Here is a 16,672-nt window from a genome sequence, read left to right as displayed (position 1 = left end):
TTTGACCTGGTAGTTTGAAGGAATTCAGACAAAGTTTAAATGGGTTTTACATGATTAATTATTACTTTGTACCTAAAATAGACCTTCTTTTTTTTTACCATAGTCAGCCAGAAACAACGCTGCATTGTTCTGTTCCTGGAACTCATCAGATAGGACCAGTTGTTACAGTTGCAGTAAGTTGGCAGAGTTTATTTCAATATCGAAATGTTAACAAATGTTCCAAAAACCAAGTTTTGATTTTAAAGACTACATTTCTGACAGATATAAAAACACAAAACGTAACGCATTCTCATATATGTCAAATATATCCATCATTATGGGTAGCTATGCCGTTTTCTAGCAGCCGTATCACACTGTTGACTCATGTTAAGCTTATAGTCTACCAAGGCTGGATCTACATTGTCTTATATCCCAGGATCCAATCACAGATTATCTGCTTTGAACTGGATTATATGAGTCTACACTGTCAGATAATCTGGGATAAACAGATAACCTGTAATTAGATCCTTGGATACAGGACAGTGTAGATCCAGCCCTAGACTCCTTTTCATAAGTACTGCTTTCAAGCCAGGTATCATCTATCCGATATCTGTGCATGTCATGTTTATTGCCTAACTGTAGTTCTCTACATTTCTTCATGTTGAAATTTCTTAGTTTTGGACCAGGTATCTGAACTATTAAAGTCACTGGGATTCTGATCCTGTCCTGGGATATTAGATATCCTCCCAATTTGGTATCATCTGCAAGCATGCCTTCTATTTCATTGTCCAAATCATTGACAAAGAAGTTGTCTTTGTCAGGACAGAACTCTGTCTGGGACAGAACTCTGTGGCAACCCCACTGCTCACTTCCCTCCAGCTATTGCTAAGCACCCATTGGGTTCAGTTGTTAATCCATCAAACAGTAGCATTGTCTAGCCCACATTTTACTAGTTTCTTGTGAGAATGTCATGGGACAATTTGTCTGAAATTGAGATAAGTTACATCCATAGCATTCCTTTCATCTACCAAGTTTGCAACTCTACCACAAAAAACAGAAACGTTTCATGTGACATGACTAGTTTTTTAGAAACCCATGTTGACTTTTTGTGAGTGTGACATTCCTTACTAAGTGTTTAAGACTCTGCTCTCGAATCTTTCCTGGTATTGATGTCAGGTTTCCCCTCGTGGTCACTACGATTTGCACATATGGTACATTCCTGCGCGCGCAGGCAGCAACGGAAAAATCTCGAGACCTTTTAACAGTTAACGAAGCCCCGCCCACTCCGCTCCCCTCTATAAATAGCCCTTAGAAGGGGCTTCGGTCAGTTCTTCCAATCCCGCTAAAAAGCAGCAGCGGAAAACAGGAGACCAGTTTCTAAATTATAATTTAAATCATAATATTATGACTACTTCTTTCAAGAAGTGTGTATCGTGTCCTAATAAATATCCGGACAACGATGCACATGATAACTGCCTTGTTTGCTTGGGAGAGGAACATCTCTCCCAGCCTTGTGCTATCTGTAAAGCTTTCACACCACAAACAAGGAAAAATAGAGAATTACGCCTTAAAGCGGCATTGTACGAACAAGCCTTATTGCCAGCAGGGGAAATAAAGGTCCCACAGGCTGAGCTAGCAGTAATTAACGATTCAGCTTTAAAAAAGAAGAAGATAATTAAGATTAAGAAAATTAAGCCGAGCAAGCCCTCAGAAGGAGGTGAAGCGGCTTCAAAAACTCAAATGCAGAAAAGCAAACTGCAAGAATCCCTGAAGGAGGGAGATGCAGCTTCGCAAGGCCAGAAACACAATAAAATGGTGCCTCCGACAAGTTTGGAGGAAACAATAAAGAAAAATGAAGGGGCGACCCTTCAGACACTTACAGAAGCAGGCACAAAAGAAGCTCCAGCTAAAGAGGCCGTACCGGAGGCCTCAGCAACTCCCCAGGTCTTGGCTCGATACCTAAGCAATGGCATGGAGTCTGTAATGGAGACTTCTTCCCCCACGCTGCCGGCGAGGCCTCTGCAAACAAGCCCCAGGCGTGCTCGGGATCAAGCGCCCTCCTGACACTCGGCAAGATCGGGGAGGCGTCGACGCCGAGCACGCTCAAAGTCAAGAAGCTCAAGCTCCTCCTCCAGCTCCTCCTCTAGCTCCTCCCCTGTTAGGAAGCGGAGCCGGCAAGGGAGGGGTGAGAAGGGCCTGAAGAATAAGGCGAAAATACCTCATTCATCCACTAGATGGATGAATGAGCAGTGTCTGCCCCCTCAAGCCTTCATGAACCAGGGAGGCTTTGGCATGAACCAGGGAGGCTTTTGGCAAATAGCGCCAAATGGGCAATGGTCTACTGTGGAGCCCCGATGCCTATGCAATGGCCAAGTATGGGGAATTCTGATAAAAGCAAACAGGCTAGATCGAAGCCAAAGAAATCGCATAGGTCAGCCAGACAACCCAATGAATCAACTGAACCTGTAAGGGCACAAGAACAAGAACAACCATCATCTGATGGACAGGATGACTTAATCCTTTTAGAAAATACTGATTCCTCTGATGAGGATATGAATAATATTGAGACTGCTGGAGAAGTGGAAAATGACACTTCAAATGGAGATGACAATACAAAGTTTGCATCCTTACTTAATAGGATGATTCGTGCTCTGGATCTGCCAACTCCAGAACCTCCAGAGTCAGTAGAAGACCCAATGTTCCCTAATTCAGATCAACAGGAATCCAATACAAATACTGCCCTTCCAGTTCTTCCTTACTTATTGAAGCTAACAAAGACACCAGAGGGCTCTCCATCATTAGCCCCTGCAATGCCAAAGAGAATAGACAATCTTTACAGAATCGACCTGTCCTCCGCAATGTGGATACCCAAACCATTGACACCAACCACTGTCATAGCCGAAGTAGGCCATGGACCGAAAGCTAGAAAAATAAATCCGATATCATCTGATAAAGAAGGAAGGAAAATTGATGCCATGGGAAAAAAGACCCACATGGCTGCAGGACTGCACACAAGAATGGCGCATTACGCGACCTATATGAGTGCATATCAAACGTTCCTATGGAACAAAATAGCACCATATATTGATTTTCTTCCAGAGCATGAACAACGCTTACCGAGGGCTTTCTGTTCGGAAGCTGTACTACTAGCGAAATTTCAGAAAGATTTTGCCAAACATATGGCAAAGGCAGCAGGGAAAATATTTACAACTGCTACATCGATCAGGCGACATGCTTGGCTACATGTTTCTACTTTGTCGGAGGAGGGACATTCTATGGCTGAGCATCTTCCAATGCATGAAGATGGTCTATTTAATCTGAAAACGGATGAGAAGCTGAAACACACACAAGAAATGAAGAAGACCATGCAGATTTATGGTTTTCCACGACAAGGATACTCTCAGCAGAGATCTCGCTGGTAAGCATTTCCACCATATTTCAGAAGAAATACCGGTAATTTTTATGGAGGACAACGATGCCAACGCGCACCTCTAAATAACAGGCCATATATACCACGGAAGCAAGTTTATGGAACAAAGAATAGATTCCAGCCATACCAGAATAAACCCACTCGCTCGGGAGGGAACAAGCAGCGTTTTTGACATTTTCCCTCTAGGCAGAAGGGAGTTTGAGTTGCCTGATGTTTTGTGTTCTAATGTTTCAGAACAAAGTTATTGTTTTCTTAGTTCTGAATGCTTTCCTGGTTATGGGAATTTGGATGTTGTAAATTCGGAATTTCCTTATTTCGGGGCACAATTAGCCGCCTTTTATGACACTTGGTCGTCAATTACTTCTGATAGTTGGGTGTTACAAATAGTGAGAGATGGTTATTTAATAGAATTTGACAATTTACCGCCAGTAGGCCGCCTCAGGGTCACACCTCCATCTCCTCCGCTGATAGAGGAAATTAATACCCTGCTTTCCAAGGGAGCAATATGTCCAATCCCTACATCAGCATATGGACAATGCTTCTTCTCAAGGTACTTTTTGGTATCCAAAAAGGGAGGAGGACAACGCCCAATACTGGACTTAAGGGGGGTTAATAGGTTTATTACAACCAGAAAGTTTCGCATGGTGTCTCTTAAGACAGTACTCCCCTTACTGAATAAAAACGTTTGGTTTGCAACGGTGGATTTGAAAGACGCTTATTTTCACGTCTCTATTAATGCACAACACCGTAGATTTCTGGCCTTTAAGGTTGGAAACCAGGCATATTGGTTCAATGTCTTGCCGTTCGTATTGGCAACGGCCCCAAGAGTCTTCACAAAATGCATGGCCACTGTAGCGGCTTACCTCCACACGACTGGCATAACGGTTTATCCATATATAGATGATTGGCTTTTGGTAGAAGATTCGAAGGAATTGTTAATAACGCACATTAGCAAAACATTGTTTCTTCTCCAATCCCTAGGTCTAATAGTGAACTGGGAGAAATCCAACCTAATTCCGTCAAGGAGAATTCAGTACATTGGAGCACTGCTGGACTCGGAGGCACAGAAGGCATACTTACCCAATGACCGTTTTCTAAAGCTACAAGCCTTGGTGTTGCAAGCGATAGAGACAGACTACATAAAAGCCAAACAAGTTCAAGTAATGTTAGGGCACATGGCATCTACTACTGCAGTGACCCCTCATGCAAGGTTACACCTAAGACCAATACAATCTTGGTTCCTATCGGTTTTCAACCCTTGGTTACACAGTTCCAGTATGCGCCTGTCTTTGCCTTTGGAACAACGCAAATGTCTGATATGGTGGTCGGACCGCCACAATGTGTGTACTGGCCAGCCTTTTCAACAACCCAGACAATCAGAGACCCTGACTACAGACTCTTCCCTCATGGGATGGGGTGCACACGTGGATGGGCTGACAGCCCAAGGCACATGGACAGCCACAGAGACCACATATCACATAAACATACTAGAGTTGCTAGCAGTAGAGAAAGCACTAAAGTCTTTCGAGCCCATTCTAACAGATCAGACTGTTCAGCTAGTAACAGACAACACTACAGTAATGTATTATATAAACAAGCAGGGAGGCACACACTCTCAAGAGTTGTTGTCGATAACTCTCAGGATTTGGAACTGGTGCGTAAGCAGAGGTATTCACCTGTTAGCGATCCACCTGCCAGGAGAACAAAATTTATTAGCAGACTTCCTCAGCAGGAATCTGCTTACGCACCACGAATGGACTCTGAACAACGAAGTGATAACTCTGCTTTTTCAGGCTTGGGGTATGCCGGAGATAGATCTTTTCGCATCGGCAAAAAACAGACAATGCCATCTGTTCTGCGCCAGGGAATACAGGAACCCGATGCCCAACTGTCTGGGCGATGCATTTCTGATGCACTGGGGACAGCACAAGATCTATGCCTTTCCCCCGTTTCCCATCATACTTCGGGTGGTATCAAAGTTGTTCCACTACCACTCACAGGGCATATTGATCACCCCATGGTGGCCGAAACAACCTTGGTTCTCTCTGGTCCTTCAAATGTCCAAGGGGATTTTCAAGCCACTACCGAAGAGGGAGGACCTTCTGTCAGTGCAGGAGGATCGTGTTCTATACCCGTACGTTCACAACTTAAGACTGACAGCTTGGCGCCTGTTGACATCCCGGTAGCCTTTAAACCTCCATTGTCAAGCCCAGTGAGATTGATCATAGAAGCTGCCCAAAGACAGTCAACTAAGCGGTCTTACATTTATAAATGGTCTAGATTTTCCAAGTTTGTAAAAGAGAAAGGGGTGGAGCCTGAAACAGCTCCAATTTCCACTATTTTGGACTTCCTTGCACAGCTGGTGGATTCAGGGTTATCCTGATCCTCCTTGAAGTGCTACCTAGCAGCATTATCCTGGTATAGGAGGAAAGTGGGTTTACCTTCATGTTTCAGTGACCCACTGGTTTCTCTTTTCATGAAAGGTTTGAAAAATTTAAGACCACCAGTTACTCCAATTGCTCCGCCTTGGAGTCTAGAAATAGTACTCACGGCCTTAACCAGACCACCATTTGAGCCATTGTCAGCAGTAGACATGAGTTTTCTATTATGGAAAACAGCATTTTTAGTAGCGATAACTTCAGCCCGCAGAGCAGGGGAGTTATGTGCTCTAAGATGCGATGACCATACCTGAGAGTACATAAGGACAAGATAGTCTTGAGGACTGACATAGCTTTCCTTCCCAAGACGACAAGCAAGTTCCATATGTCACAGGAAATAGTGTTGCCAGCGTTTTTTCAGGTTCCTGTCTCCCCTTTAGAGAAGAAGTTACACCTGCTTGATGTACGCAGGGCATTGATGTATTATATTGATAGGACCAAAGGTCATAGGAGGTCCCCTCAACTGTTTTTGAAATATAGAAAAGATTCCATTGGTTTCCCTGTGTCTTTGCAGAGGATATCTTCATAGATTGTTTCTACAATCCGATATGCTTACCGTTTATCTGGGAAAGACTTACCTTTATAGGTCAGAGCTTATTCTACGAGAGCTGTTGCAGCGTCAATGGCGTTCCTGAAAGGGATCCCTCTTGATGTGATCTGTAGGGCGGCGACGTGGTCCAAGCCAACAACCTTCATGAAGCACTACAAACTAGATGTGACGTCCAAGCAAGATGCAGCCTTTGGTAGAGCAGTACTGTTTACGGCAGTGGCATGACACCCACCATCCAAGGTTAGCAGCTCGCTAGTCTACCATATGTGCAAATCGCAGTAACCACGAGGGGAAAATATAGGTTGCTTACCTGTAAACATAGTTTCCCGAGTGGTCACCTGCGAATTTGCACAACCCGCCCATCCTCCCCTCTTTATTTAAGATGTCATGCGTCAGGACTTCTGGCTGCGTTTTTAGCGGTGGAAAAACTGACCGAAGCCCCTTCTAAGGGCTATTTATAGAGAGGAGCGGAGTGGGCGGGGCTTCGTTAACTGTTAAAAGGTCTTGAGATTTTTCTGTTGCTGCCTGCGCACGCGCAGGAATGTACCATATGTGCAAATTCACAGGTGACCACTCGGGAAACTATGTTTACAGGTAAGCAACCTATATATACCTGGGCAGGTATTATTTGGGTCCTGTTTTTTCTCCTTTTTGGAGATGGGAACAACATTCTACTTCCTCCAGTCTGCTGGAGCTTCACTTGTTCTCTAGGAATTCTCAAAATGATTGCCCAAAGATGGGCCATTGCTTCTAAAATTACTGTACTTCTGCCATTTATTTTAATACTCTTACATGTCATTCTTCTGGCCCTGGAGATTTAAATTGATTTAGATTGGCCAGGTATTCCTGTACTGCTTTTTTACCTATTCTGTTCTGCATTTCCCCTACTGCATGCTCTGCTCCACTATCCCTAAGTTGAGCACTGTTAACCTTTTGGGAGAAGACTGAAGTAAGGTAGGTGTTCAGCAGTTCTGATTTTCTCTGTTCCCTGTTCACATTTTGTCATCACACAGTGGCCCTATCATTTCCTTGTTCTCCAAACAAACAAAAAACCCACTCATTTTCATTTTTTCTTAATCTCTCTAGCAAGCCTGAGTTTGTTGTACAATTTGGCTTTTCTAACTTTATTCCTATAACATGCTATTTAATGGAATTCCTCTTTAGTTGCCTGAGGGCTGAGAAAAGCGGTATAGAAATAAAGTAAATAAATAAATGTAGTGATTTCTCCCTTTTTCCATTTCTTGTATATGTTCCTTTTAAATCGAAGCTCAATTGAAAGTTCTTCAGTAATCAATTCTGGTTTCTTTAGACACCTCCTATTTTTCCACCTCATTGTACCTGTTTGAAATTGGGCCTCTGATTTTTTTGCAAAATTTCCATCTATCATTTATTTATTTCTTTCTTGTATTTTTGACCATGGGATCATGCTCAGTTTTTCTCTAGGTTTACTGAAGTCATCTTTCTTAAAACCTAGAGTGCATGTCTGACTATGTTTGACTTCTTTCTGCTGTATAACAATCTCTAGAAGAACATAGTCACTCCACCTAAGGAGCCCACCACTTCAACCGCATTTACCATGTTGTCACTTTTGTTTAGGATCAGACTTAAAGTAGCTGTAAAGTAGTCCCCTTGTTGCTTCTTCCACCTTCTGGATCATGAAATTGTCTGCAAAGCAAGTGAAGAATTTGTTGTACCTGATAATCCTAGCAGTTTGTCTTCCAAGAAATATCAGGGTTATTAAAATATCCCATTTCTAGTACATCTCTCCTTTCTGAAAACGATATTTCATTGCATATTAGTGGCTATTTTTTTCCTTTTTTTCCCCCATAGACCTCCACCAGCATACATGGGCGGCCCCATAGGCCCCCTCCACCAGCATGCACGGGCAAGAGAGGCCCACGTGGTCTCCTTCAGCTGCTGGAAGCCAAGGGAGGCCATGTAGGTCTCCCTCCCTCACACGCTGGCTGGCAAGAGTTACAGGGCATCCTTCGGCTGTAGATACTGTGTTTGTTTTGCTGGATGTGTAGAAATTGTTGATGCTGATGCTAATATAGTTTGCCAGATTTTCTCAATAAAATCGACTGCTTTGAACCTTCTGTTCAAAATCCTCCAACAGTGTGAGTGAGATTCCTGCATTCAGAGTGGGGGTGGAAGAGAAGATGTGCAAGGAATTGTTTCCTGTCGTAGTCACTGTGAATCGTACATTTGGTATCTCTGTGCCTGCGCACTAACATTCAGAACGCAAAGCCAACTGGAGTCTTTTATAGGCAGAAGTGCTTTAGTATGTAATAGCTTGATTTTGTAATCTCAGACATCTGAGATGCTGGATGGGGGAAACATATATTCTGCTAAGTGGATTCATCCTTTGATTTTATGGATGATGGCTATATCATCTGGCAGGGGAAGAGAGCAGATTGACTCCTTATACTCTAGGACCAGTCTGACCCTTATCTTCCTCATGATCATTACCTCTTTCTGGGGCTGATTCCACAACATAAAATCCTGTTCTGCTGATTATATTATTATTATTATTATTATTATTATTATTATTAAACTTTATTTGTACCCCGCTAGCATCTCCCGGAGGATTCGATGCGGCTTACATAGGCCAAGGCCTCAAAACACAAGATAACAATACAATCTAAGCAAATCAAACAATTAAAACAGACTAAGCAAAAGAACAACAAGCAATAAACAATATACTAAGACAATAAGACTGGGCGGGGCTGGAGTAATGGGTACAAGAATTAAAAGTGCTAATGTGACAGGAGGTGTATATGAGGCTTCTAGGGCGAGTGCGATGTGCGATGTGCAGTAATCATTGGTTCTAATAAAGTGCTTCTGGGACTTGGTAGTGGAGATTACCTAATCTGGGAAGGCGCATCGGAAAAGCCAAGTCTTCAAGTTCTTTCTGAAGACTGCCAGTGTAGGGTCCTAACTCAGATCTTTGGGGAGGGTGTTCCAGAGTCGGGGGGGCCACAACGGAAAAGGCCCTGTCCCGCGTCCCCGCCAAGCGCGCTTGCGACGCAGGTGGGATCACGAGCAGGGCCTCTCCAGATGACCGAAGTGAGCGTGTGGGTTCGTAGATGGAAATGCGATCACGGAGGTAGGCTGGTCCCAAACCGTTCAGGGCTTTGTAGGTAAGCACCTGCACCTTAAATTGGGCTCGGAATATAAACGGCAGCCAGTGGAGCTCCCTAAACAGGAGGGTTGACCTCTCTCTGTAAGGGGCCCCAGTTAGCATCCTGGCTACTGTTCGTTGGACCCGTTGGAACTGATATTTGGTTTACTTTCCTCTTTTGTGAACTTCCACCATCTGGTCAATATATTTCTCTCTCCCCACTCCCCTCCCCCGCCCCCAGCCATTAAGCCGAAAAGATAAATTCTTTGTTCTTTAGGTTTTCAGATGTTTTCCCCAATTATCTCTTTAAAGTTTTATGGTGAACCTAATTGTTATGTTTTTCAAGAATGTTACTTTAAACTCCTCTGGAAATTTTGACTTGCAACAAAAAGTCAAGATATGAACACAAAACTGCATTGTGATATTAGCTTGATAAAGTGAAATAATTAGTATGTTTCCTCTTTTCTAGTCAACCGATGATGAGGATCGCTTCTTATCTATAATTGCAGATGTGAATTGTTTCATGTGGTATATTCACCAAGATGTAAGAAGGTAAAATGTCTAATTTGTGTTTCCTTCTAATCTCTAAGTATATTGTTATTATTATTATGTTTATGTTTATGTTTATTTATATCCTGCTTTTCTCTCCATACGGAGATTCAAAGCGGCTCACAATTAAAAGTATAGCAATACAACTTAAAATATACAAGTATTGAAACAGTATTAATCATCATTAAAAGCATATAAAATAACAGCAGCCCCTGACATACTTAAAAATCTTCTTCATTAAAAGCCTGCCTGAATAAAAAGGTTTTAGCCTGCCGCCCAAAGGACAGCAGGAAGGGGGCCATTCTGGCTTCCCTGGCCAGAGTCAAGGGGCAGACACTTTGTATACATGTGCACATTAGAAATGTAAAAACGGTTGCAGTTTATGCACAACCTAGTTTTAAAAAGACACAGCAACTTCACACAGTTGAAGAAGGAACTGTGTACTCTTTTCCAGCAGAGTAAAAAAAACTTGGAGCATTGCATCAAAAATAAATCCTACAAAGTTACAAACTTACATAGTCATTGTATGCATCACAAAACGCAGACAGCATGGCTTCTCCAGCTCCCAAAGGAGAGAGCCAGCACGTATCCTAAAACACACCTAGTTATCTTTCACCAGTGAAGTCCAAACTTACTGGCCTTAATTAGCACCTGCCACCCATTCTCAGTATACCTTAACAAATACCTTTGTACATTTTGATGGCCTGGGAGAAAAGTGGTTTTCTTCCCTTTTTTCCCCAGATAAAAATTAGAGAACATTAAAAAAACAGCCATATTGGTCCCCTTCACAAAAACTGAAAATAACTTGATTATTTTGATTTAGCATAGAATTATTATGTTTAGAATATTGAAAGTATGTACTGTGTACTCATGTCTAGATCTTAAAATTTTAATCTAATACAAATAAAAATGTAATGTTCATTTGTGGGATTAACAGAACTCAAAAACCACTGGGAGAATTGACACCAAATTTGGACACGATACACCTAACAACCCAATGTATGTCCTTCACTCAAAAAAAACCCCTACAAAACAAAAAGCAGAAAGGACTTCTAAACTGCATGCCCACAAATGAGAAACTGCATGCCCACAAAGAGACCCATGGCCATGCCCCCTCCTCCTCGTGGGGAAACAGTCGGCCATTAAAGCATTAGGAACCAGGTGCGCATGCACGGCCACACACACTCACACGCGTGGGCACCATGGGAGTGGAGGTGGAAGTGGAGGCTTGCCGCATGGAACCCCTTCTCTTTCCCTGCTATGTCAGCAGGACGGTCTCCTCCTCCTCCTCCTTTCCCTGTTGGAAGAGGAAGGGGCAGATGAGTGGCAGCGGCAGCAGCGGAGCCCCCAGGCAAGGAAGAAGGGGAGGAGGAGGCGAGGAAGGTTGACGGGTGGGGGAGGGACTTTAGGAGCCCACCCACTGTCCTCTTCCTCTTCCTCTCCTTCCTCCTCATCTAAAACAGTGGCAGCGGAGTCAATAACAACACAATGGTCAGCCTGAAACGGCACCACCACCACTTTTGAAGTGAGGAAGAAGAGGAGGAGGAGGGTGGATGGGCTCCTCAAGTCCCTCCCTTGCCAGCAGAAGCAGCAGCTTTCTTCCTGTTGGCTCCCCCCCCTTTCGTCGCCTCCTCTTCCTCCTCATCCTCCAAGATGCCCCAGAGGAAGCAGCAGGCAGGAAGGAGGGAGGAGGGGAGAGAGACTGTTCCCTTCTTTGCCAACTCTTTCTTGCCTCCCTCCTTTCACTGCAGGAAGGCGAAAAGAAAGAGGCAGAAACAAGTTTTATTTTTGAATTCTCCCGTTCCTCTGCGTCCTGCTCCCTTTTTCCTCCTCCAGCTCCTTTCTTTCCTACCCCTTCTTCTCCCTCATTTCTGTAGATCCTTCCGCTTTCTTCTTCAACTCCTTCCTTTCTGTCTGTTTGACCTGCTCAGCTGTCTCTGGCAACACAAGTACACATTTAACACACACACTCTCTCTCTCTCTCCTATTAACATCCAGACCAGGAGGTAGCTGCCTCTGCCACACTCCACTCGAAAGGATGGTGCTTGAGTGAAGGACCTTCCTTCTCTCCCTCCCTTCCTTTCTTTCCTCCCTTTCCTTCCTTCCTCCCTTTCTTTCCTTTTCTTCCTTCCTTCTCCTTCCTTTTGTTCTTTCCCTCCCCTTCCTTCCTGTCCCTCCTTCCTGCTTCCTTTCCTCCTCATTTCCCTTTCTTCATTTTCTTCCCTCCCTCCTTTCTTCATCCCCCTCCTTCCTTTCCCTCCTTCCTTCCTTCTACCTTCCTTCCCTTCCTTCCCTCCTTCCTTCTTCCTTTCCTTCTATCTATGTAAGATATAAATACAATATTAAATGGAAGGGACTGTTGCAACTCAGAATAGGCTTCGCCTTGCTTCCAAACACCACTACACAAGAGCTGTAGTTTTATAGTTTATTGAGGAAAAGGTCCAAGTCAAAATAAATAATAAGCATTGCAAAGTTCCAAAGATTTAGGTTAAATGCAGAATATAGTTCCAAAGATCTTCAGGTAAAAACAAGAGGCACAATCCTATAGGCAAAGTTCAAAACAGAGTCCATGGTACAAGCAGTAAAACAATTGCCCCAAGAATCACAAAGCAAGAAATCCCAAGCGTACTGCTTTCGAGCTAAGGTTATTCCATGAAGCTTTCAGGCTAACAAGCTATGTTGAACTGACACTTTATCTTCGTTTGCAAGAAGCCTAAATACCTTTCTAACATGAAAACATTATGCTCTCACCAACATGAAAACATTGCAATGACCTTTCACCGAGCTGGCTTCTCGTCTGCCGCCTAGGCGAGAACTCATCCTAACCCACAAATCAAGATGGGCTTGCTGGATCAGGTCACTATCAAGGCTTTCTGCACTTTCACTATCAACGTGGGAAGGCAAAGGCCTCTCCACTTGTTCGCTATCTCCTTCGTTAACATTCTTTTCTTCTGAGAACTGCTGTGTTGACTCTGTACTGTCTATGGGAGCCTCAGAAAAATACCTAGAAGCAGGCACAGAGATCTGAGGCACAGAAAAAGAGCCAGGAATCTAAATACCATCATCCTCATCATCAGAGAACATCTCAGCCACAACAGGGACAGTCAAGAAGTAACGAGAGAAGGAGGGAAAGGGGAAGGAAGGAGAGTAGGAGGGAGGAAAAGAAGGAAGGAAAGAAAGAAAGGTAGAGAAACAAGGAAGGAGAGAAGGAAATGAAAAAGTGAAAGGAAAAAGAGAGGGAAGGAAGGAGAGAAGGAACGAAAGACAGGAAGGAAGGAAGGAAGGGACCAAAGAGCAAAGAAAGGAAGGAAAGAAACTGGTAGAGATGGAAGAAAGAAGAGAAATGGGAAGGGAAAGAAAAAGAGGAAAGGAAGGTAAGAGGGAAGGAAGGAGAGAAAGAGGGAGGGAAGGTTGGCCACAGCAATGCATGGCGGTACAGCTAGTCTATATAAATAAAAATGTAATGTTCGTTTGTGGGATTAACATAACTCAAAAACCTCTGGACGAATTGACACCAGATTTGGACACAATACACCTATCAGGTCAACAAGTGACCATCACTCATAAGAACACTGAAAAACATTACAGAAGAGACTTAAACAGCCAAAAAAAATGCATTGCAGTGCATGCGCAAAACCACATCTATACACAAACACACATATACACATATATAAACACACAAGACACATATATGCAGACTGGGCCACAGCAACGAGTGGCAGGGGGGCTAGTAAAAAATAAATAAAAAAACTGGGGTGACTTTTTCATGGGTCAGTGTGAGTACTGGGCATCAACTCTTTATTTTTTAAAAGAAGAAACCACTTTCTTTTCAGAGTAGAATGACAAAAGGCAAGAACATAATCCATCCCAGTTTGAACCTAAAAGAAACACTAAACTCACTAAAAACTTGGCTGTTTCAGCAGGCTTTTGACACCATTTAAGATAGATTGCCAACCTAATTGCCAATTATGTTAGCACCTTTATTTTCCTGTCGTAGTCAACTATGAATCGCACATAATGGTACTTCTGCGCCTGCGCAGGCTAGCTTTGGAACCTTCTAGAAAATAAAGAGAGAGATTTTTACTCCCCTCCTGGCCCCGCCCCCTCCTCGAGTATATAAGGCCCGTGGGCGGGGCCAGCCAGCCAGTTCTCTTAATCCACTGCCTTGGCAATAGCTAGAGAACCTTCTGTTGCGAGCGGACTAAGTTGGACTGCTTATTTGTTTGACTTTAACTGTTGGCCTGGCAGTTATCTCAGGCAGAAATGGCTACTACGTCTTTAAAAATGTACTAAATGCACTAATATTTTGCCTGACAATGATGGTCATTCCCTATGCGTGATGTGCTTAGGAGAGGCCCATCTTTCACAAACCTGTGTGGTGTGTATGCCATTTACGCCTCAAACAAGAAAGAACAGAGAATTAAGGCTGAAAGTGGCTTTATATGACAAGGCCCTCCTACCTCAGCCGACTTCCATACAGAGAACAACTGCTGAATTTTTGAACTTACTTTCGGCAGAAAATCTCCCTCAGGGGCCTGTGCTGAAGAAAAAGGCCAAGAAGCCGAAGGAAAAGGGCCTTAAGAATGGCCGTTTGGTGCCTCAGCTGTTAATTGGCACGAAGGAGAAGGCGGGAGGCTCTTCTGACGCTCTACCGCATAAGAGGCAAAAAGATGTCTTTCCTCCTCAGCCGGCACTCGATCGAAGCCTGAGGGCAGGATCTGCTCAGTTGGCGTCATCGATGAATAAGGGCATGGAGCAGCCGACCTCGGAGCCCTTGGCATCGACTGCCTTCTCCTCACTACCGGCCACGCCTCCCAGGGAGCTGTGCGATATCGAGCCCCATCTGACTGGCCTAACTGTAGAGGCAGTCCCCGCCTCTTTGCCAGCTGACTTCCTGGAGCTCGATATCGGGGCCGCCTCTTCTCTGTTGTCGGCACCTCCTCCACCTAGGGAGGGGGAAAAGGAGAGGAGACAGGAGAAAAATGGAATCCCTGACAGGGAGGCGGGACCTTCTCAGCTGGCTGCTGGGGAAGCCCTTTTTGTATGACAGCCCACTCCGCGGCCAGGAAGTTCAACGCAAAGGGTTGTCAGGGCTGCGAGAAGATCGAGGTCCCCTTCACGAAGGAGCAAGCGCGCAAGGAAGCGCCGATACCTGAGGTGCCAGGATGGTGGCCCCCCCAAGCTAAAGGTGGTGCTGCTCAATGCCAGGTCGGTGAATGGAAAAACTTCCATTATTCAAGATCTAATTCAAGAAGAACGAGCCGACCTGGCTTGTATAACAGAAACCTGGCTGGATGAGGGGGGAGGGGTTAATCTCTCCCAACTCTGTCCACCAGGCTATTCTGTTCAGCACCAACCAAGGCTTGGAGGGCGGGGAGGCGGAGTCGCAGTGATCTATAAGGATTTTATCCCCCTGATCAGGTGTCCCATCCCACAATCATCATCTTTTGAATGTGCCGGCTTTAGGATTGGTGACCGGGACAGGATAGGGATTCTGTTAGTGTACCGACCACCCCGCTGCACTACAGTCTCCTTACCTGAGCTAGCAGGAGTGGTCTAAGCGTTGAGCTTCCAACGGCTTCTGGTCTTGGGAGATTTCAACGTCCATACCGAGGCCTCTCTTTCTGGTGCGGCTCAGGACTTCATGGTCGCCATGGCAACCATGGGCCTGTCCCAGCTAATATCTGGTCCCACCCATAGTGCCGGGCACACCTTGGATTTGGTCTTTGTCCAGGGATGGGATGAAGGTGACGGGATGGAGGAGCCGACCATCGCTCCATTGCCATGGACCGATCACCACCTGATCAGTTTTAGACTAACTGTGAATTCTAACCTTCGCAGGGGTGGTGGACCCATTAGAATGGTCCGCCCCAGGAGACTTATGGATCCAAATGGACTCCTGACGGCTCTTTGGGATTTTTCCACTTCCTTGGCTAGCGACGCTGTCGATGCTCTGGTCTCTCGCTGGAATAGTGAGTTGACCAGGACAATTGACACTATCGCTCCGGAACGCCCCCTCTCGAGTAACCGAGCTAAACCAGCCTCTTGGTTTACTGAGGAGCTGGCAGCGATGAAGCGAAAGAAGAGGAGGTTAGAGTGCGTGTGGCGCCGGAACCCCACCAATCCAGCCCAAACATACCTGAATGCCTTCTTAAGGTCCTACGGTGTGGCAATAACGGCAGCTCAGAAAACATTCATCACAGCCAATATTGCATCAGCAAAGAATCGTCCAGCGGAGCTTTTCCGAGTTGTCAGGGGCCTGTTAAATCCGCCAAAAGGCGAGGCCTCGGACAACTTGGTGGCTCGCTGTGAAGCATTTGCTCGATCCTTCGCGGATAAAATTGAGCGGATTCGGTCGGGTTTTAACGTCATGTTAACGGCAGTCTCTGGGGATGTAACGAGAGCATCTGCTTGTCCAGTTTTGTTGGATTCTTTTCAATTGGTTCGGCTTGAGGATGTGGACAGGGTCCTTGGAGAGGTGCGACCCACCACATGCATCCTAGACCCCTGCCCATCCTGGCTGATTAAGGAAGCCAGAGGGGGATTGGCAGAGTGGGTGAAGGTGATGGTTAATGCCTCCTTACAGGAAGGAAAATTTCCAGCGA

The 16,672-nt window shown here is 44.9% G+C and overlaps 1 protein-coding gene across 1 annotated transcript in view; it reads left to right on the top strand.

The window, feature by feature from the left end:
* The window catches only part of CATSPERE (catsper channel auxiliary subunit epsilon), a 122,096-nt gene that overhangs the window by 20,314 nt on the left and 85,110 nt on the right, over positions 1 to 16,672 (top strand). The window contains exons 4-6 of the mRNA XM_067464150.1: positions 104 to 173; positions 9,988 to 10,062; positions 14,599 to 15,108. Coding sequence (XP_067320251.1) covers positions 104 to 173; positions 9,988 to 10,062; positions 14,599 to 15,108 — 655 coding nt within the window. The remainder of the gene's footprint in view (positions 1 to 103; positions 174 to 9,987; positions 10,063 to 14,598; positions 15,109 to 16,672) is intronic.

This window comes from Anolis sagrei, chromosome 1 (assembly GCF_037176765.1).
Source record: "Anolis sagrei isolate rAnoSag1 chromosome 1, rAnoSag1.mat, whole genome shotgun sequence".
NCBI classification, from domain to species: domain Eukaryota; kingdom Metazoa; phylum Chordata; class Lepidosauria; order Squamata; family Dactyloidae; genus Anolis; species Anolis sagrei.
This window is presented reverse-complemented; position numbering and strand designations above follow the sequence as displayed.